General features: G+C 38.5%; 1 protein-coding gene across 5 annotated transcripts in view; it reads right to left on the bottom strand.

Moving 5' to 3' along the window:
• The window catches only part of tafa5a (TAFA chemokine like family member 5a), a 268874-nt gene that overhangs the window by 8940 nt on the left and 236086 nt on the right, over positions 1 to 23848 (bottom strand). For all 5 annotated transcript variants that reach the window (XR_005234450.1, XR_005234453.1, XR_005234454.1 and 2 more), the window contains one exon: positions 9810 to 9937. Coding sequence is in view for 1 of the 5 variants with exons in the window: in XM_017436227.3 (XP_017291716.1) it covers positions 9810 to 9937 (128 nt within the window). In the remaining 4 variants the exon portion in view is untranslated. The remainder of the gene's footprint in view (positions 1 to 9809; positions 9938 to 23848) is intronic.

A 23848-nucleotide genomic window follows, 5' to 3' on the forward strand; every position in this document is an offset into this window, starting at 1 on the left:
TTTCAAGCCAAAACAATGTGCTGACTTTGCTCCCTGTAGTAGGAAGCTAACTGTTAGCAGCAACAGCGTTTTTTTTTTTTTTTTTCTCCTTTACTCTCAGCCTGTATGGGATGGCCAAGCAGCTGTCTTCTTAGTGGTGTTTCTGTCCAACCCACTACTCGATGTGTCTGTAGGGCCCAGAGGGATCAATTACCAAGGCCGGTACCAACCCATATCCACTGAGGGGTGTGGGCTGCATGGTAATGGAGGGGGGCACTGGGAGATCCCATCAGACCCAGGGTGAGCTGAATCCACAAAGTGAAAAAGTGGAGGAATCCTCTGGTAAAGGGTTGGGAGGGGTGGCGTCACTGGCCTGATGGTTGTTTAGTACAAAACAAAAATTGTTTTCATGCCCATGCATATTATGCACATAAATGTCCTCCCTCCTAGAAAGGGTATGAAATATGCATATGCTAACATATTAGGTCACACATTATCAAATATTATAATATTCACTTTTAACTGGTAGAGGTTGCAGCGTGAACTGATCTAGTCTCATTTCTCCATGTATCCTCCCCTCCCCTTGTCTTCTGCTCTTCTCAGTGAAAAATGCCTTGATTACAGTAATCACCATCTCTCTCTCTCTCCCAGTAGGTGCCACTTTGGCTCTTAGCACACTGTTTAAGTCCTAAAACATGCCAATCAGAATCAGCCTAATGGAACATATGATTACAACAAGTCTGAAGATTATCTGGGTTCGCAACAGTCGTTCACACTTTGAGTTACTGTTTCTCATGACGTCTGAAATTCACTGTGTAATGTAAAGCACATTTCATAGGGACAAATGCGACAATAAGATTTGTTGGGTAATAATCACTTGTAACAACAAGCCTCCCTTTGTCTAAAAGTCTCTTGACAGCTTCTCTTTTTTTTCTGTTGATATTTTCCCCCCAATTAAGGCGGGAAAGAAAACTACTTTTATAAGAAATGTACTTTTTGTGCCCTAGAACCCTATTAAGAGCCACATCTTGATGTATACCCACCAAACAAACAAACAAAAAAGACTTAACAGTTAACGCTTTACATTTGACATGCTCAAATGTCTTCTAGTGACATGGCTTGTTTCTTCTGTCATGCTGCTTCTCTCTCTGTGCTTTGAACTGCGTTTTATCCGGCTGTCACAAAACCCCACCAGATAACCTTAGGTGATTCCGCTTCTTCTCCTCCAACATGGTACTCGCTTCTCTTTGCTCGCTGAGCTCTCCGTGCACGCAGGCAGAGATAGCTCTTTGCAACGTTTCATCTGCCAGTCGAAAAATGGTGGAGGGCAAACACAAAGCATCCTCCTCTCTAGAGATGGAAGGCAGTAAGCCTTTCAATGAGACAAGGAGGCATAGGAGATGACTGCTGAGACTACACACCGTTTTGCGAAAAGAGAGCGCCTATCAAAGACAACAAATGGGAAAACTTAAATGTGCTAAGTGTTTGATAAAATGTATGTTCACATCATTTAGTATCATGAAGCAATTATTTTATTTAGTAGAAAATAACCTAGTTGTTGCCAAAATATCAAGCAATGTATAATTTATGGTATTTTGTTAAAGTTTCTAAGTTAACAGTTTGATTTTACTGACTTCTGTCATTTCAAGATTCCCAGAACAACGGAGGATCTGTATTGTCAAGACGCTGCGAATATATAGAACAGATTTTCTAATTTTCCAGATTAGACACCATTGAAAAGTTTGAGTCGATTAATTCAGGCAGGGATTTGCAATTAGCTTAGAGACGTGCCAGTTGCAGGACAAAAAAAAAAGGTAATACATCAGACAAAATCTGGTCAGCATTTAAATTCATAGTGTTTAGTACATAAACAGTATTCTATGGCTGTATTGCTTTTATTCTGATTCTCAGGACCCAATGTCCTGCATTTTTAACATGTTTCTGATTTAAATGAACAGGCTTGTGCTTAACTTGATGACCTGCTCTGGAGATAGTTCAGTCATTAGTATCAGGTGTGTTGGAGCAGAGAAACATTTAAAAACATGCGCGCCGGTGATGGGGGCAGACATTTCAGTTGGTCAGAAACCATGCACCTCCAAAAACGACTTTTCAGAAAGTACAAAAAACCTGTGCGGTCATCTAATCTTTGACTCTTCTTATTACAGTGGTCTCCAATCCTGGTCCTCAGGGCCACTATCCTGCATGTTTTTCTTGTTCCTCTACTCCAACACACCTGGTTTGAATCAATGGGTGATTAAAAGGCTTCTGCAGAACAAGAAGAAGTGATGTAACCACTGAATCAGGTGTGTTGGAGCAGAGAAACAAGGAAAACATGCAGGATAGTGGCCCTCGAGGACCAGGATTGGCCACCCCTGTTTTATTGGATCGTCTACAGATGGATATGAAAACATGATAAAAATGGAGATACTGTACAAGGTTTTTGCCAGCATGAGATATTTTTAAATTATTTCTAATTTAAGAATAAATGTCAGAACATCTGCAACATTTTTAATAAAGCTGCATTATTAGGAACAATTAATTTGCAATAACACCACATTATTCTAATATAATTTTTTCCTCCTGCCATCACAAACTCACAAATTTGAAACAGCTTTGGGCATTTAGCACAGTGGGGTTTAATCTTATTACCAAAAATATACCAGCATCAGTTCACAGTATTGGTATTGCCTATTATGGTTTGGTGATAACAGTAAATTTGATATTATTCAACCCTACTTTGAAAGGAATGGACAGTCAGTGTACTTAGCTTCTGTTTCCAAAAAAGCTGAAATAAAACCTAAAAAACTTAGTTTAAAATTAATTTTGGTTGTACAGAAAACCTGCACTGATCTGGATGGAACAGCAGCTGTAACTACTGTATATTATAAACTATCATACATCAGTTTAAAATGAATGTTGCTTATGCAGCCAAACACATTAAAATAAAATAGTTATGGTTTTTAAAGCAGCAGTAACTTTCTTGCTATTTAAGCATACATTTATGAGCTGCTTAATGTGGGACCATCATATTTACTGTTTAGACTGAGCAACTAAACTCTTATATATGGTTCCAGGAGGCGTTGTAATAATAAATGTTTAAGATCCTGCTGCTCGGGCTGAGAAAACGGCGAGCGGCTGCAGGATGTACACGTCTGCGGAGTATACTTTCACCAGGTAAGAAAATCACCGACACATGTAATATTTTCATATTAGTGGTTGTGTTTAAGACAACAGAGACATGGTGGCCTATGTCAGTTAATAGTTGTCTTCCTTGTGTTATAACGCATTTCTATTTTGACCTCCTGGAAAATTATTTTAAAAGATTTATCCAGAAAATTGATAGTTTTAGGTGAGTTGAAATTCTGAACATTATTGTAGGATGTAAATTAGCTACATTTACTACACTCCCTAACACATAGCTGAAGAAAAATAAATTGACTCCATATAAATTCAGAAAGTGTCGGCTAATATTAGACAGCATAAAAACGCAAACATCTCTATTTGTTGGTGGCAGCCCCATCCAGGAGACAGGAATTCATGTAAAATCATTACTTTCAGCAGTTTTCTTCAGTTTCATTTAGTTATTGCACGACTGGTTTATTCAACAACTTTTTTTGCAGTGGGATTGAGTGGTTGGTGTATCAGCTTAATGAAAGGCGAATTTCCTCGGATCACTCTGACCACTTACTACTGCAGGTATGATACTGACTACTCAGAAACACTGCAAACAAGCTCACTTCAAAATAACTCTGTTTGTAATGAATGATAATTGCTTTAGTTAGAATAAACAAGTTCTGTCCTCTATTTTCTGAGTTCCTTGAGTTACTCATGGATGGAGCTGCCACCAATAAATAAACGTTCTTGTAAGTTTTCCTTCAACAATCACAGCATGGTTTGTCTCAAAGGGATAAACACTTAAGCCATTTGAAAATGTCTGTCTTTCTACAACAGCGAATGTGTGAAGGGATTCTGGTAGTGACACGCTTCTCCACATGGTGTGCTTTTGTCAACACAATACCTACCACCCTCCCACCCCTACCAAAATAAAATAAAATAAAACTCTCTATGTCCCAGGATGTTTCTGTATCTTCACTGCCAGAATACGTGCAGCCCTTCTCCACATTGATCCCCTGGACCAGTGAAAACAAAACCTAAAGATCCCCGGCTAGCAGGATGAGCAGCAGGACATCTTTGAACCCAAAGCCTCGATTTCATTAGAAGGTTTTCAGCTGCAGAACTGGGCTGAGTAAACTTTAATCCTGCGCAAGTCCCAACCATGTGGACATAGTTCATTTTTAAGCAAAGTCCTAAATCATCAGTTGAGATTAGTGGCCATTAGGACTTCAGTTTTTTTTTGTTCTGACCCTTGTGCTATATTAATTAGCCCTGCAAGAGCAACAGATGAAATAAACTCAGGCTGAAAAACATGAACTGCTGCAAGCTGGTTTGAGGTTTGGAGCAATGAACAGTGGGGAACAGAACTGTATGAGGTTGCAACAAATCCTAACAAATTCCCATCTTTACGAGTGATGACAACATCGAATCAGTAACCCGAGTTAAGACCATAGACTGTAAAGTTTGCATAACATTTTGGTCAACCTGTTTTTTAATCTGCTGGGTTTGAGTAAAATTAGCCTCGCTGCCAAAAATGCCTCCGTCACGTTAATCAAACTGACAGATAGACGTAGCATTAAATGTAACTCCAGTATGCTACCCACAGATATGTCTCTTTTAATCAGCTTAGTGTGGAAAAGCGTGGCTGATGAGTATTTGAAGAATGGCAAAAATTGGCCAATCAGCTGACCAATTAATCAATCTAACTCAATATGTGATTGGAAAACAACAAATAAGGGCGTGGCTTAGTGTGAAAATAACCCTCAATACCTGAAAAAGCCAATAGAAAGATATGTACATCTGCTTAATAAACTATAGACTGGAAGCAAATAAATATTTTCTAAATTTCTCCCACAACTTTACCTCTTATTCATGGTTTTTGACAAATTAGGTACCTGAAACAATAGACTAGACTTTTTTAATTGGGGGGCCTAAAAGTTAGCATATCAGGAAGATAAATTTAAATATCTCCTTAGTAATATTACGGAATAAAAATATCTTCTTGAAAAAAAAATCAGAATAAAATGGGTTCATCAGAACCTTAGTGATTGGTTTAGATTACCTGTTGATAAAGGACTTCTGTTTACCATTATAGCAGCCATTCAGAGGAGAAACCTGTCAATGTGTCATAAATTATGTGCCGGAGCTTCTACCTTTGTTTAATGGGTGTCCTTTTGCAGCTGCTGCTAAAAGTAACCTCGTTCAAAACGTCACTGTCAGCCACGAGCAATGTATGTATCAATCTTCATACGTTTCATCTGGTGCTGGCCTTGGAGAAATCTATATTGTATTTTTTTTTTTTTTTATTGACAGGCTCAAGTGTGCGCTCCTCAAAGCAGGGTCAGACGAAGATAAATGCATCAAGGGGGGATAGGCAGGAGGAGAGACAAGTGAGAGACAAGAAGAAGGGAGGGAAAAGATAAAAAGATTGCAGGTTAAAGTGAAAAGTAGTCAAGCAGAGGGAAAACAAGGATGTGAGGAAGTTATTTTTGCACGCAAAACAGTAGCTGGGTGACATTCTGTAGGTTGAGTGAGGACACTAAGTGCACGTCTAATCTGTCAAAGGTAGAGAAGAGGTCAGCGGAGTCACCCTGAACAACAATCTCTTTCTGTTCAACAGAAAAAAACACCACTTCCTAAATATTTTGACCAACACTGCCTCCTGACATTTGTTCAGAATAGCTTTTTATGGGGTTATGGGATTGAGTCAAATTAACTCGGCTTAGTCAAATGCCCCGCGGGAAGTGTCTGTTTGTCAGCGCGGATGTTTCTGCTGAATCACCTGACAGGTCGGACATGTTCACTGGACTGTGCACGGCCGCCAGTCATCCTGAAGGAAAGCTGGGGTTGGCTTCAGTTTGGGTTGGAAAAGCCTTAAAGAGGCAGGAGATGATTGGATCAAAGATAAAGGAAGAGGGAAGCTGGGGAGTCAGTTGTTTTGTTTTTCTGGGCAAATTCTCCCTCAGGTCAGTAGATAACAAGAGGTTTATGTAGTAACTGGCCCTAACCTTGAAAGGATTTTGGTATTTTTAGTTTAAACAGCAAGCTAGGAATTGATGCCCTCAATATTCATTGGTTTTCTTGTTTAGACATCCATCAACCAACCAGATAAATCGTTATATATTTAATATCTCATTAACCACTAAATTAATTTTAATGATGCTTGCAAACAGTAATCATTGGCTGTGCATCTACAACTGATTAACGTTTGGAGTCCACACAATTCAAGATGGTTGCCACAGCCAACTGACTTTCAAAAACACAAAGATGGCTACAATTCCTAACATTTGGTGTGGTAGTAGCTGGAAATGTTTCATAACCCATACTCCAACTGCTTTTCAGTGGGTGAGATCTTCGCTTCAACGTTAGCATGACTGTTGGAGTCAACCCAGTTTGTCTGTTAGCAAAATATCCTATAAACCACATAACAGATTTCAATGAAACTTGAAGAAAGTTATTATCAGATGTACATCTACAACCGATTCATTTTTAGAGTAAATCTAATTAAAGATGGTTGCCACAGTTAATCCAATGTAGCCTAAACAAAAATGACTGCAGCTTTGCCAGTTTGGTAGTATCAACAGATACAACTTCATCATTTCTCAGCAAAGTATCAGTCTAAAACTTTGTCATGAAAGGTGGCGGGTGATATGCTTTCCATGAAGGAAGGCGAGGCCTTTAAATATACAGCATATAATGTTTTATTCTGCCAGTTATAAACTCCTTGAACAGGAGAGCAGCTTAAACACACATATACACTCCAGAACAGGCACAGGTGAGTGCACATAGCTGTCCAGCCATTTGACTAGCTGTCACCGCGTTTAAAGTAGCCAATGAAGCAAAGCAAGCAATACCTGTCACGTCGTGCATACTGTCAGCGCAAGCGGCCGGGAGCCTCAGTGACTGACGTCCGGAGCGGGATGTGAAGTGTGCACGAGGGCCAGCGCTCACGTGGCCTCCGCGCTCGAGAGCGGGGACATATGTTCACCATAATAAATATGCAAACACTGAGACATGCACGTCACACGCGTCGAGTCCAAGAGACACGATATTCACAAACTCGACATCCCAATGCGCAGGCTCGTTTAAACAGAAGCCTGGCATTCCTGGAAGGAATGCATATCACCCACCATGTGTCAGGTCAGAGTTTTAAACCGAGATCATTCTGTGTTTATTCAGCCATTTTAGTCAAGGCTTGAAAATAACTACGTACAGTCTCCTGGAATTAGATTTGTAATATATGTCAGCTACTATAACTCCATATTTTAACTCAGTAGCTGTAAATTCACTGAGGTATATCCATTTTTGTGAAGGCTAAAGTCAATGAGCTGTAGCGGCCATCTTGACTTGGGTTGACACCGAAAGTTAATCAGTTGGAGGTGCACAGTCAATAATTACTGCAAGAGTTTCATATAAAAAAATCCAATGGATTATGAGATATTTTGCTCACAGATAAACATGGAGGACTTAAACAGTTAATACCAAGGTTTTAAGCTCAAAGCATGTGTTGGAGACAATACTCTGCTACTACCACACCGAAATTTAACTCAATATCTGTAAAATTGACTGAGTTCTGGCCATTTAGTGTTTTCTAATGTCAGTTGGTACTGGCAGCCATCTTGAACTCTACAGAGTCCAAAAGGTACAAACAAACACACACACACATTATTAATCTGCCTTCAGTGGCGGGTGATAATCAATCCAGCTACAATATACTAAATTATCACCTGTTTTCTCAAGCCAGCTCGTTTTCACGGTACGCACAAACTCATGTGACTCAGCATAGATCATCCAGGCTCAGATTTCAGTGTGTTTTGATATTTCATATTTCATAGGCTCCGTTTTTTCTGTGTGTGTTTGCATGCTTGTGTGTGTGAGTAGAGAGACGTAAACAAGTTAGTCAGCTGATGACTAAATCATGACAGATGCATTAACGATGCCCCACCGGTCCTCAGTGACATTCACAGATAAGGCAGCCGAGTTGTGTGTGTGCACGTGCGTGTGCGTGCGCGCGCGAGATGCCATTTGCAACTGAGACCTTTTTAAATTGCCAGTGTAAACACGCGAGAGAGAAACAGTTTTTATCTCGCTTGTAAATTGGGTGTGGAGGAAAAACGTGTGTGATCCAGCAGGAGGATAGGAGGAAAAGGAAGAGGAGGGTTATATACGTGGGGTGTGGATGAATGAATGGGCGGCAACTTCACCAACACAAGCTGCAGCTCCCCATCTGCTGCCATCATTACCATTAAGAGTCTCTAATTTAAACTAATTGCTGCTGATGAGCGAGTAAACAAAGCACATACAGTTGGAGGAGTTTGGAAAGACGAGGAATGCAGGAGATGGAGTAAAAACTGATCCCTGATAAAACATTGGAACAGTTGGAAATTATGCATGAAGTGTAATTTAGGAACTATTTGGGGACAGTTCAGATCTTTTGATTTTGAGTTCTGTGGAAAGGTAACAAACAATTAATATCTTACCGGCTGTAGGTAGCTTTAAAAACCCCAAACAACCGTACTTCTTTTCTTCTGTCTAAAAAAGTTTTTGAGCATTCTCAAATTAAAGCTGAAAAGTTGAGGAAGCGATGGGAACTGAAACTACAGACCAGAAGTCCAGTTATTTATCATGGATAACTGAGAATCTACACCAGCATATTTAAAAAGTTGTGTTTGCTTGAAATTGGAGTTGCTATCTACTATAGCCTTGGCCCTGCTCAGATTAACTATTAGCTTGTGAATCCAATCTGAATTAAACTTTATTTCTTTAATGTGGGGCCATTTAAAGAGCTATCAAACAACAGGTAGAATAATAAATTGTTCATAGATTTTTCACAGAAACATTTCAAAAGATCTAAATTCTTGCTTTAAGGTATGATTACAAGGCAGAGCTAAAAGCAACGAGGATACGAGGCTGTTTACAGCTGCAAACCAACAAGATCCACTCACTGGCCATTTTATTAAGTCCACCCGTTCAACAGCTTTTTAACACAGAGCTAATCAGCCAATCACATGGCAGCAACTCAATGCATCAGAGTGGGGAAGACAGCGGGTCTGAGTATTTTAATAACTGCTCATCTACTAGGATTTTACAAACAACTCTCTCTAAGGTTTACAGAGGATGATCTGAAAAAAAAAAAAATTCAGTCCACCAACAACTTCAGTCACTTTGATCAGAACTTACTGGGACCAGCTTATAAGAGCGCTGGTCGATGCTCCAAGCAAATATCTAACGGTTAAAAGAACTTAGCAGCAACAAAGCTGGAATTTTTGTTTTCCTTAAAATTTTGTTGAGAGTGAAACAGAACCAAGATAGCAAGTATTCAACTTTCAATTTAGTTAGTGGACACCAGAACAAAGCCAAAAGATTGTGGATTTGTGACCAGTTACTGAGTTGATAAGTACAATACTGTGATCAGTCATAAAGAGACTTAAAAGAAAAGTAACCTTTTCATTTAAAGACAGATGTCTTATTGTATGTGTTAATATATAGGTATATTTAATATAGGTATTAGTACATTTATTAAGTAAAAATCAACTCAAAGTTGTATTTTTCTTTTTTGGCCAAGTCAAACTCTTCAATCATTATTATCAGATTAAGAAAAAAAAAAAAATCTGAGATATATCCTTTCGTCTGACACTACAATCGATTTGTGTGTGTGTGTGTGTGTGTGTGTGTGTGTGTGTGTGTGTAATCTCTGAGAGAGCGCCTGAACTCACTGTGGTGGTTTTGACTCGGCCTCCGGGCTGCGTACAAGTCCATCCAGATTTATTGACTAACAGGTCACAGCCTTCGTCCTCCAAACATGGAACCATCTCGCACCACTGCTTTTTTCGAACAATCCCAGCTGCGGAGGAGACAGAGGAAGAGCGATTAGAGGAGAAAAAAAAAAAAAACTGACAGGAAGAAAACTTGCATAGAACGAAGAAATGATTAAAATAAAGACAGTGGGTTGAGGGTGAGGATGTGACCGTATGTAAAAGCAGGGTAAAAAGAAGCAGGGACGCTGAGTAAACGCTTAAAAAAGTCAAATGAAGAGCAATGAAGTAAGGAGACAGATGAGAGGCAGACTAGTGACAACCGAATAGGATCAAATATCTAAAATTAGATTTCCAGCCTTTTTACCTTCTGTAACATTTAAATCAGGATTAAATATTTTGGAAGCCTTGCACATAAACTAAAAGCACCAAAGTAGAAAAAAAATACTTGAACAATCTGGGACAATCAATAAGTTCTAACCATTTTGTCAAAAGCACATTCTGTACTTGTAGATTTTCTCAAGCATAGTTCGTCTTTCCCTCCTCCGCTGTCTTGACGTTGCATACTCCAGTTCCTCCAGTCTGATAGTTTCTACAGTTCCCTGCAGAGCCCCGGGCTTCAACCTATTACACACACTTTCATTATAGACTGAGACATAATGACAACACTGAGAAAAATACTGACAGCTAACAATGGGTTTTTGTTGAAACCAATCCAGTGATGATTCAGCCTGAGATCCACAGTCAACATTTACCGTTTTGTTTTTAGGGAAACAACTATATACAAACCCAACATCTCAGCCAAAACAAGATGGTTTTACTGCAACCTCATCACATATCAATGCGTTTAAATAAACCTGAACAGTTTTAAAAAGATGTCCTTGACACAGATTTGTCACCAACTTTGAGCAACTAAATGACAGAATAAATTAAAGACCTAGCATTCCTTTAAGAAATATAATATCACCCACCTCCGTTTTTTCAGCACAATATTTAAAAAATTGACTGGATTACAGCTATTTTTGTATTTTAGCTTGGCTCCAAAAGTTAATCAGTGAATATGTCCTAAAAATTCCATTAAAATCTGCTCATGGATTCATAGGATATTTAGCAAACAAACACAAATAATTAAAGGCAACATTTTAAACAAAGATCTTGAGCAATCAGTCAGAGCTTCAAATATGTATTGGGGATCAGTGTGAACTACTCCATTTAGTCTCCGTGTGTGGAAAGTTCTGTTCATTTTTCTGTTTTTCTTTTAAGGCACAGTTGGCTTTCTGAGAGTTTCATTAACGTCTGTCCTGTGGTTCGTGAGACCCCTTAGTAGCAGACACAATAACACACCCTCAGGCAGAGACAAAAACATTATCATCCACAGAAGATGATAAAATCAGAGGTTTCACAAGAACTCATGAGATACAAGAGCTGAAACATTTAACTAAATAAAAAAACGTCAGAAACCCGGGTTTTAAGCTGCCCCCTCCCAGCTCTTCATGCATATTTTTGTTTTTGCAGAGAAAATGACATTTTTTTTAAGTTCCCATAGTATTTGTAGAGAAACACCAGGTTGTATGTTTTTCTAAAAACCATAAAATGAAAGTGTTTTACTCTGGAGACTATGCTCTGGAAAAGAAATCTTTGGATCCCAAAAAGTTTCAGTACCGCTGCAGTGTTTCTGTTCTCACTGCCAGCCTCTGTTGTTGGTGTCCGGAGCATGCCATAGGTTTGGGCCCTGAGCTTTTATTCTGCAGATCATTGTCTCACTGCAGGCAGAAGACATGAAATGCAAACCTGACATTCTGTAAACCGTATTAAACTTCGTCTCGTCATAATCTGTGCAAATACCAACAGAAAACGGAAAGAAAAGGCTGCTTCACACAACACCTTCAAGTGTGTTGGAAAGAATAGAATCTGTCCTTTAGACATGAATCATTTGCTTCAGTTCATGAGGGAAAAAAACCTTGCATAGTGATTAAGTGCCTAGCTCAAATGAATATCAGTGAATGGAAAAAAAAAAACTCTGTACCTGTAACATAAATGAAGAAATGAAAGCAAAAATAATTAAAAGAGGTAGCTGATATAAACCTAGGGGTGAAGGTTATAATCTATTTTTTTATTCATCTTCTTGTGGACAAAAATGATTCTGAATGTTGATTATTACTTATGTTGATAATGTCATGAGAATTATGAAAGGCAAAACTCTGATATGTGGAAGTGCACATAACAGACATACAAGCATCACATTCTGCACTGAAAACCAGTGTTTCAAAGTATTTCAGCTTCAATGATATTAAAGGGAAAAATGACATCAACAAGAGCCACGATAAATGCAAGTTGTTTACACTTTCTACCCTCAGGAGGAGGAAGAAGAAGAACAACTGGTTGTTGATGCTGCTAAAATATCTCACTGGGCTGCAACAACAGATTTGGTGAGGGAGTCTCCAGAATGTCTCAAAACAGTTGCAGCAGGTCTCTCAGTAAGTAATAAATATCAAAGAATTGGGTCCAAATCTGACTAATTCTAAAGTCTGTTTCAGCAGATTAAATCATAAATGTGTGGGCTCCAGCCAAAGTGGGTAGAAAGTGGGCTGAGGTGGGTATCAAACAATGCACATGGCCTGGAACGCGGTTTTCAAGTCAGGAACGCAAAAATAGGCCAAGATTTTAAAACAACGGCTGCTCAAAATCCAGCTTGCCGATGCTTGTTGCAAATACTCTGAATTTATGAAAATGCCTGTTTCACATACGATCACATACCAGTGAGACTGTAGTTTATGTTGGACCCATTGGAGCCACAACATAACCCCCATATGTCGACAATGTACCAACACAACCATTCCCACAGTCTACAACGGGACCAAAAACAAAGTGGTGGAAAGCTGGGAGGACAGCTCTAACATGTAATTTATAAACATCTATGAACGCAGAATCTTATGTCACCGTACTCAGCATTTTGACTCCTTTTGTTCATTTAGTTTCAAAAATATTGTTTGAATAAAAAAGGTTTTTATGCAGTGTAGAGCAAAATATTTTGATTCTTTTAGGTTTGAGAGATCCTATGCTCAGGATTTTGTTTGACGTGTGATTCATAATCATTGCAGCCCTGTGAATAATGATCAAGTCAAATTGTGAGGTGTCTCAAGATTCCCATCTCCAGTGAAAACAGTCTAAAAGCCATTAAATCAGTTCTAAATTCAATACATTATAGGAAAAAATGTTTCATCAATTTTCAGTTTGACATAAATAATAGTAGTAAATAAATTGTAATTTAAAAAGTACATACTTGAGCTAATTTGATGGAAATTTGGGTGTAAGCCATCAATTTAATGGTCCTACCATGAAGCCAGCAATAGACTGAGTCTTCCATTTGAATATTTGTCAATTATAGGCAATGAGGTAGAATGAATCATCAATAATCAATGTCAAAAGACCACAAATTTACACTTAAGCTGCGCCCTCCATCATTAACACGCAACTTTTGGATCACATAGTAACAGCATAAATGGTTGATCGCACCAAATATGAAAAGAATCCTCAAACAACTTCTGCGACATTACAGGCTCCCCGTGGAGCATTTCATTGTAAACAAACATTATCATTTTGTTCGACAAAAGCTCAACAGGGTTCATGGAAATTAGAACTGCAGGGCAAAAACCCATTAGAAGAGGAAGAGAATTCAAGGGTCATTATGTACTGTATGTGGTATAATGAGGTGATTTTTTTTTTCTGAGGGGATAATAAGAAACTTTCTCTAAAGATAAGGTGTTTGATCACAGAACAATGGCTTGTGTTGGGTCACAACCATCAAGAATGAGTGAAACAAAGCAAACACTATAAAGGGGGTAGAGGTACAGGGCAAGATGACATTCTTGACCAATGATTGGGGCAAACAAAGACAGAATGATACCTTTATGATTCATACTTGGTTTTCATTTATTGGTGGACTGAATTATGGCACACATATACTTCATACTCTTCTGTAGGATACTCATCTTATATAACCAGAGACGATTGTTTTCATTTCCATATCTATAAATTTGCTCTGAGGGCACCTTCAGCAGCTATCATAACCTTGCATGCAAATTGTTAGCGAGCATGAAACTCGGAGCTATTATCTGCTCACCATAAACAATACGTATACAACAATCAATCAATAAAATGTGCACACCCTCTCAAAAACTACATGGCTGAATAATGCATCCACCACGAGCCCTGAGAGCTTTAAATTGACACCAGTGTGAAACATTATTACCGTTGAGTGCATTTGCAGGTGAATTACTTGACGGCACTTCTGCTGTTTGCTTCAAGGCTAATTGCACACAAAGAGTCTAAACTCCGTTTGGCTTTAAAAGGTTGTTGGAATACAAGCCTTACTTGAACACATTCGTCTGCAAAACATCTGCCAAACACATTTTTACAACTTATTGTTGCACTTTATTCATTAATCAGATCCCCCGGTATTGCTCATATTTATTTATTTACCCCTTTGACTTTGTGTACTTTCAGAATTCTGTACACTTTCAGACTTAAACCGTGCTCATACTGTGCAATATTTGGATGTTGCTGACAAAATCTTTTCTTGTGGAAGAATTGTTGACAATCTTTGGTTATGAGTTTGAATTTGCAGTATGCGGTTGTTCAGTGTGACAGACTCACACTAAAAGCACTCTCACCAACAAAGACGAGCCAAACTCAAGTAGTAGCTAAAGGTTTTTGGAACTGTTGTATAACTGCTGCTGTGACAGGTCTTTCTGCATGTTCTCATCGTCCTACAGCTTATTTTAGAGTCTAAATTAAGCCTATAGGCACTCTATAGGCACAACTCAGATGCCTCCTGACTCCCATGTTGCCTCGGCCCAACCACAAATCCCACCAAGGCAGCATGCGGGTTGAAGCCAACCCACCGATGACGCACTTTTGTGCCGCAAAGCAATGTAGTAACGGAGCCGTAACAGTAGACGTGTGAAAAGGTGATGTAGGGATGACATATGATGGTCTGTGCAGCTATCCAGCTGTGGGATTAAACAACAAACAGATTTATTTCTGAGAAAAAGACTAATAATGACACACAGGAACTTTGCATTAGTTAAAAAAATGTTTTAACAACAAAAGAGAATTGCTAAATTGGATCAATTTATCATGTTTTGAAAATGATATGAAGGAGATGTCCATCAGACACTTAATGTGTGGCGCTCCACATCAGCGCAGCTGAGTTTTGCGATGCTTGCTTCACTTCTGAAAGCTCACTTTAGAGCTGATGTGGCCAGCTCCACCGGTGATTTGTGAAAGGAAGACAAAAGGGGTCTTTGGAGCCATTTTGCAATGAAACGGTTTTGTGAAAGTGCCTTTAAGATGCAGAACTAATAGTAGAATCAACAATAGTCATCCTAGATCCAGTGCTGCACCATAATACTTCCAACACCATAAGATAATAAGTGAAAATTTAGAAACCCAGAACAAAATTTGACCCATCACGATTGTGAGACACACTCAGTAAACAGTTAGGGATTATATGTCTTGCATAAGGACAAGGCAGGGAATTGAACCTGCAACTTTCCTGCTTCTAAAGCAGCTGCCTTATCACTGCATCATAGCCGCCCATGCCTAACTGTTGAGGTGAGGCACCTTTTTAAAAGCCTTAGTGAGTTTTGATATACTGTTTGCTTGCATGATAGCACCAAAGATTTGAGCAGCAAAGAACTAACTTTTACGGTAAGCAGATTGAATAAAACTTGGCTGATCTGGATAAGATTGTGAATACAGCACAAGTGGCTGAAATGAACTTCCTCTGCAGGGTGGCCAGGGTCAGCCTTAGAGAGAAGTTAAGGTAAAAGCTTCATCCACTGGGAAAAGCTCAGAATAAAACTGCTGCCCCCCCACCCCACCCACATCAAAAGCAGTCAGTTGAGGCAGTTCGGGCATCTGATTAGAATGCCTTGTGGCTTTCCGGAGACTTCCTAACGGGAGGAGATCCAAAGAAAGAGCCAGTAATTTTCCTCTCTCAACTTTGTGGTCCCCCAAGAGCAGCAGGAAAGTGATGCTGGGGGGGAGATGGACCTGTTGCCTTCACAGTTTGACCACCAATAAGAAGAAGTAATTGGATGGATGGATGGATGGATGGATGGATGGATGGATGGATGGATGGATGGATGGATGGATGGATGGCCTGTCCCTCTGGAAGAACATTCACAAGAACCTAATCTGAAACTTTTGATGCTAAATTTATAGATTCAAAGATGAGATAAAGGTAAAGTTTAATGTCTTTTTTTCTTCTTTTGTTTTTAATTTGTGCAAATAACTAAAACGTTATTGTTTAGAGTTATTCGTTTTAAAAAGCAAGGGTTGTTCAAGTTCATTTAAAAACATCCAACGATCCAGTTCTACGTTCGTATGACTACAGTCATCAGAAACACCAAATATGGCTCAATGAGAAAATTAAAAACCACAAAAACAACTAATCTTTGATCAAGAAGTGGCAACTGTAGATTTAAGAGTGATGGCATTAGAGGAATTATTAAGAACCTTAATTATGGTGTGTAAGAATTTTATAGTTTTAGAGATGATGGTAAAAAAAAAAAAACTAGAATTTTTCATCTGTTTTTAATCTCGTACTAATCTAACAGTCAAACTGCTGATAATGTTCATATTTCTTCCGTGGCACATGGAAAGTTAGGTTATCCCATGTTTAATGGGGATGATGGCATCACAATCAAGAAAAAGAAGTGGTACTCTGACACAGATTTCTCATCATCCACTCCAGCTACAGCAGTGATCAAAAACAGCAATCCAAACTGGCTGCCATCATATTCGTCGCCTTCATTTGCATTTCTCATTCTCCTCTCATCACATTTTTAGCCCGAAATAAATCCAACAATTTCAAATCCTTCAAGCACACAGCAAGACCTCTGGACCTAACATTTTTTCTTTTTAAAAGGCGTGTTTAATCTTTTTTAAGACGTTATCACAAGTGGTTTGGCTGGCTCTTTTGAAAAGTATCTTTTTGTGTGGAGTAAACCAGTGCCAAAGGCAAATTTCCATTTTATGTAAATATGCAACATGGTAAGTGCAGCGTAGGGCAGGAGATGTAAAGCCAGCCTGTGTAAATGTAAAAGGGAAGCAAGAGTGCACAAGTGAAAATTAGAGGACATATTGAAAACACACCATTCACTGAGGTGAAAGGGAAAAACTTGTCAGATGTAATAATTCGAGGTCTGGCAGTTTTTTTATTCCCCCCCCGCCTCGTCTTTTCTTTTGGTTATTTAATACGTTGCTGTGAATTCATATTATAAAACCTGTCAGCAAGGTCACTTATTCATTTCACTAACGGGTTTTGTTTCGCTCCTCAACTGCCATCCAGTGAGGTGACCCTCAGCTGATGAAGATGTATGGCGATGCCTGGTAAACATCAGTAATGAGGGAACGAGTGCTGCTGTGCGCCCGTACAAGTGGTATTGTCTGCATGTACGCCACAAATGTCATTTTTGACAGGAACAGCCGCAAAACAGCTCCATCCGCGATGACAGTCGGGAGATAAGTTATCACGCTCGTGTCAGATAAGATTTAATAATGAGAACCACGCAGACGTTTCAAGTTGACAGAACATAATTCTGGTTGGTTTGAAGGATGATTAATGGAGATTTGACCTGCTGGCTTTGTAGCAATATGACAATAACCGGCCCAACGTACAGTGGCTCGAATCAAAATTTTCTCATTAAGAGAAGGTCAGGAGGCTTCGTGTAATGAATTGTTTGACTGAATAAAGTCAGCTGTGTAACATTGTAGGCTTTACATCTACAGAAAGGGATTATTTGTAAAATATTGTGGTTACAGCTTGTTTTGCTGTTTACAAGTGGACCTTCTCATAAAGAATATGCAGATTCCTGCACTCAGAAAGTCACGCATGAATTTGCATTTTTGATTCAGTTATTGGAAAATATACTACTTAATTCATTTATACCAGTATATATATGCATGGGTGTATTTTCTGTATTGCTGTTTTCAAGAAATTAACAGGTGAAAATCCACTTTATGATATAAAGAAGGCAAAATGTTCTCTAAATAATGTACTTGTTTGTTTAAATTTGTTGTGACTTCAACAGTAAGTGATGATTGTAGCAAAGAGAGATGCATTAGCTACAGTTTGTGCCTAAATTAGGTATAAACAGTGTAAATAAAAATACTGCAATGGAAACACAAAAAACACATCAACAGTTTTATGCTTGCAGTACAGAGGAAATAAGTTCAGCCGAGTCTTTTAAGAAGTAAAATGATAAACTAAAATCGGCTGACTTAGAAGTTCTATTATGTGCTAAAAGGTGTTCTTTGAAGAATATTTTAGTTAAGTCAAAATAGGCAAAAGTTTGAAAAACATTTTAACATGAGTATAATGGTAACAAAGGCAGCTTAAACAACCCTTATGTTATTTTTATCCAATTATATTCACTGTTTTGTTGTTTTTTGGTTGTTTTTTTTTTTGTTACAAGTAGAGCCAGAACAATAATTTATTTATTTGATTTCCAGAGATCATTAGGATCCTCCACTTTAAAACTCAAAATGAGGTCTTAATCTCAACTTTGGGAATAACAGGCCTAAATAAATACCATCATGGCAACAAAGGAGGCTGCGTATAAGCAAAATCTCAGCATCCTGTGTTTTTATATTCATATATGGTGATGCTTGAATCAAATTTATATCCTATTTGTAACAACATGCCCAAAATGCATATAAATGTATCTAAAAAGATGGGGGGAAAAACATTAACAGCTGAAGAGATAAAGTTATTATCCATTTCTTGTATGCAGTATTTTTGCCAATTAAAATCTACCAACTATCCACTTTATATAAATGTTTGTGTGCATTCCTTTAGACTTTATGGGCAATTATGTCATTGAAAATGCATCAGCTAATATATGTTTAAGACTGGGAAGAAGACTTTTTTTGCTCCCAGCTGTCTAATAACATCGATTTATCAAAAAAGCAATCAGGAATGGTAAGAACGAGTGGGGAAAAAAGCTTTATCTGTCAGATTTGGTTTCACATCACTAACTAAACTCATCTCCTTGCAACATCTTGGCTCCCAGTGACAATATCTGTTACTATTTGACCATTTTACAGCCACGCTGCTGGTATGAGGGCAGTGGCTTATGGTCAAACTTATTCGATTTAAGGGTGATATGAAATAAATGCGTCCCACACATGCAAGAGCGGCAAGCGTGGTCATAAATAAACCCACACAAACAGGTCAGAAGTGGTTGTTTGTATGTGTAAGCGAAAGGAATCAGCTGTGATTTCATCAGCGGGAGATAAGGAGCAGGGACGGGGGACGGGACATTATCAAACCCTTTATGGGACATTTATCTTCCCCCCCAAATGCTTGATACCACTCATGTCAACAGGCAGCATCTTGGCCTAATAAGATCTGTCCAATGCCATGCCTCAGATGGCAGCGGAAGGATAGATAGGAGGAGGAGAAGGAAAAGAGAGATGCAGATATAATAAATGCAGGTCAGCAAGCTCCAAAATAATGACAAAGTTTTCAGATCAGATACTGCCTGGGCTGCTGATATCGGACACGAGATTAAACTGACTTATATCTGAATCTTTGAACAAATATATGAACTAAACATGGAAAGTTATGGTTCACCTTCAACTATCCGAGCAGTTTTAACATACAGTAATCTGTATTACATTTCAAAACGTGTTTGTTATCAAATTAGGATTACTTTAAGGTTTTTAGAACATTTTTTAGCTTTTAATTATAGAAAACGTGGAGCTGATAAGGCAGATACGCTGGAATCTTTCAGATCAACGTTGTAGATATAACCTAAAAACAAAACATCTCAATCCATGTCTACTCAACATAGGTGAGTACTAAATTTATCTGACAAGATTATAATAAATCTTCACCAGTACAGCAACTGAGAAAACCCCTTTTCTAAATTACAACTGTCTAAAACTAACACAATTTTATTTATTTTAGAAAGAAAGCCAGATAATAAAAGAGTTTACATGTTTGCACAGCACCAAGTTACAGTAAAGCTGATAAATAGCATCTTTGGATTAGTAATTTTAAAAAGTGTAAGCAATATTCCTCCACTAAAGTGAAAAAAAATACAGTTTTCAGTACATAAATGTAAATATTGGAGAAAAGGTCATGCATCAGATTCAGTAACTGAGTCCAGCATATGGAGTTCTCTTAATTGTTTAACCAATGTTTTGGTTAAAACTATGGTTCTTAAATTGTAGTTTAAGTACCAGTGGTGGTACTCAGAAAATATTTAGCATAAACAGTTTAAGTGAAATAAGCTAACTGACAAGAAACTGAGATAAAGATGAATAGTTTAATCAATCACATTCTAAACTGCATCCTTCAACCAGGGTTTGGGTTGGTACCAGTTTGTTTTTGTTTGTTTATGTCTAGCAATGTTTTTTTTATTTATTTATTATTATTTAAACCCTTTTTTGATTCCTCTCCGTCTGCTTTGGCTCCTAGATGTTTCTCAGAACTCTTCACCTCTTATTCAACCATTTGGTTTGAAGCCAAATAAAAAAGTGAAGCTTCTTCATGTTTGTTGCACTTTACCCTAAAACCACTGGTGAGATAAATAACTATTATTTATCCCAAATATAAAGTATTAAAACCTAGGACTGGAAAGGAAATTAAAAAATATGTTTTTATTAAACTCTTGCTCAACCAAAACAGGTAAACTGCTTGAATTCATTCTTAAAATTTGTTTATTTTACGTCCATCAGTACATGAAATGTTCTCCCTCTGAAGTGGTGTAGTGGAGTAAGATCCAACTATAAACTTGTTTTCTTCACATTTTTTTGACTTAAAGTGTTTTGTGTCAAACCTGCGCACTCACACAAGCACAACAATGATAAATGATCACCTCTGATTCACCCCGAATTACAGCTCATACTAAAACATATTTACTTTGTGCTGTTTGTCCCGTCGTCGCCGCCGCCGCCGCCGCCGCCGCCGCCCACCTTTTCCTCCTCTAATGCATCGGCACACAGCTCAGGCCTCCCCGCGCCCAGTCAGATCGAGTCAAACAGCCTTTTAAGCAAATTCGCTGTTTTCATTTCACAAAGGAGCGTCGTGAATATGCCAGTATTTTTCTCCCTGTGAGGTTCCTCCGTCCTGAAAGCGTGCAAGCACACAAAAAAAGCAAGCACTCCCAGTTTCATTGTTAGTTATCAGGCAATTTAAGATCACTCTGTGCAGCACTTAATTTAGCTTGTGGGAAGTACACACCAGCATTTGTGCTGCACAGAACACCAACACACACAAAATAATCTCTGCCTGACATGTCAGGCAACAAAGTCAAACAAAAGGCGACTTGAAAAGGCCCGAGCGAGCGCCATTAAGACTGGAAGATTTGCTTCAATCATGAAAATCCCCTCGTATGTCTCATTTTACAGTGGATCCATTATCTGGATAATTAACCGCACTATCTGACCTGCCGTGGTAGGCAGACATTCCCTAAAACTAAATCAAGCCTTGCAGGAATTAGGAGAATGTTCCGCAGTATGTGAGAAGAACTCAATGCAAAGAAATAAATCCCTGCGTTTTGTAATTAGCCACCATCCCTCTGTCCGCTTCCCTCTGCTCACAGCTGAGCTCCTCCCGGCTAATTTCACCTCGTCTTTTTTCTGCTTTCATCTCTGCCTCACAAACATTATTTTCTCCTTTTGCACCTTTATGTCTTGCCTTCTATTTCTGCTCTCTTTCCCTTCCCGTCGTCACATCACCTCTCCTCCTCTGCCTCGCTCTCCACCTCCTCTCTTTTCTGTTCCTTTCCAGTCTATTGCTTTGCCTGATTTTCATAAGATTATTCCACCCGTTTGGCGGCCTTGATGAGTATCTCCACGCTAAAATCTGTCAAGCCCTCGTTTTAAAAAGCCTCCTGTCCCCCCCCCCTTCCCTTTTTTTTGATGAAATGAATTTGTGTCTCAAACAGCTCCTCTGCACTCATGAAACTTCAAGAGGCAGAAATAATGAGATAGCATGCTGACTGACATTTCCAGACCTCAGTTCTGTGTTTGTGTGCATGCATGTGTGCTTGTGTGGGTGTTTTCTGGGTTGTGTCTATAAGACACCTAATACTCTTTTACCACCATAAATACATCTAGTTCTAACCATAAGGATACAAGTTATTGCTATTTAAAGCATTGATATTATCCACATGAAACCTACTTTTCCATTTCAAAACGTAAAGAAAACGAATCAGAGGCTTTAATTTTATACTTCCCAAACTGAAATAACTGGTTTCCTTTAGTTTGATGTACTTAATGAACATCTTTATGGAAACTGCAATGCCCTAAAATTGAAGCCAGACTGTCAGTTTTATTATTGTCAAACTGAGAAACACATTTGACATTTCTATTTGTTCCTTCCTTACGTGCCATTACTATGCTCATCCTTGGTAAAAGCTGCCTTTAATTGAATAAGACAGAGACAGGGTCTGCAGGTAGGATTCAGTCATGAAACATGTTGGTGCAGATCCTCAGTCACACAGAAAATGGAACCTTAAGAGGTCAAAAACTAATCTGGACTTCTATTCTGTTAGTTGAAGACCAATTAGGAAAACTATTTGGAAAATGCGCTTTTTATAAGAAAGAAAAAAAATCCTGTCTGTCCTTTATTATTAGCACATGATGAGATTTAAGGCTCAAGAGGTTCAGTTCAGCAGTTTTTCAGTGGCTGATGCTGAAGGGTGGCCAAGGGCCGATTTATGAAGTAATTTTGTTATTTTTATCTCTTAAGTAACAGTTTGATATGCATATACATTACAATCTACTAAACTATAAGAAGAATAAACAGCAATTGCCTTTAATTCAGTGATTTAACCCCAGAGCTTTATCCTCATCAGTACACTTTCATACCTGTGCTAGTTTATTCATGAATGAAATACTGAGCATAAAGTCATTTAATTCTTTTTTTTATTTATTTCCCTGAACAAGTTAGGATAATTCTGTGGGCTATACAAAACATGTTCATTACATTTAATACATTAAATAATTCTCAAAAATTGAGATTTTACCTAAACAAAAGTACAAAAACATGCACAAAGTGAATTTTGCATATTAAGTCCCAATTAACTAACATTTGTAGTAGCTGCCCCTCTCTGGCAAATCCAAAACTTTCAGCTATCTACTGAAGGAACAAGGACAGTCCGATCATTTTCTTTCTTTGTATGAAATTCTGAGCTCTATAAAGATCTACAATAGATTGTTCTATAGTTATTTATTGGAAGGCATTCTTTTCAAAGACACAAGTAAAGATGTAGAATGCAAAAAATGATCAACTATGAACAAAAATAAACAGATATTGGTGGTTATGAATTGGGTGGAGGACAATGGAGCAGGGGCCCAAAATCAAATTCTGCTCAAGGGCTCTGTAAGACCTTGGGCTGTCTCTGGATGTTTCCCCTGCTTCAGCACAGCTGTTTTAAATTGGTAAGGTCAATAAAAGGCTGCTGCTGGCCTCGATGAAAAGCAGGTCGGTGAACTCATTGTGTTGGAGCAGGAACACGTCTAAAACATTGCCGGACAGTTTGCCTCTAGGATCTGGATCAAAAAATAACGCTTTAGGCAAATGATTCTGGCGCAATATTTTGTTTTTTCTCATTTATTCTTTTTAAGTAAGCAAGAAAAACCTGATATTGTTCAGAAAAAAGAGCCAACTAAAGAAATTTAGTACACGTTTTCGAGCAAAATATGGTCAATAAATTTACTGTTTTTGTAGTTTCTTATTTATTGTTAGCGGATTTTTCCAACACGTGAAACCTTTTTCCCATCCCTCGTGCCAAAACATCTGAAGTCCAGCTGCCACAACGCTGCTTCCAGCTACAGCCTTCTTTCCCTGCATACTATTTAAGCTAGGTGCCACAGTGGTGAATACCTGCCAGGTTGTGTGACGTGCCATTGCTCGGGGCTTGTATTTCTGTACTGTGTGTGTGTGTGTGCTGTCCACCAGGTACCGCCGATATCGTCCT

The sequence above is a fragment of the Kryptolebias marmoratus genome, linkage group LG18, assembly GCF_001649575.2.
Source record: "Kryptolebias marmoratus isolate JLee-2015 linkage group LG18, ASM164957v2, whole genome shotgun sequence".
Lineage (NCBI taxonomy): Eukaryota > Metazoa > Chordata > Actinopteri > Cyprinodontiformes > Rivulidae > Kryptolebias > Kryptolebias marmoratus.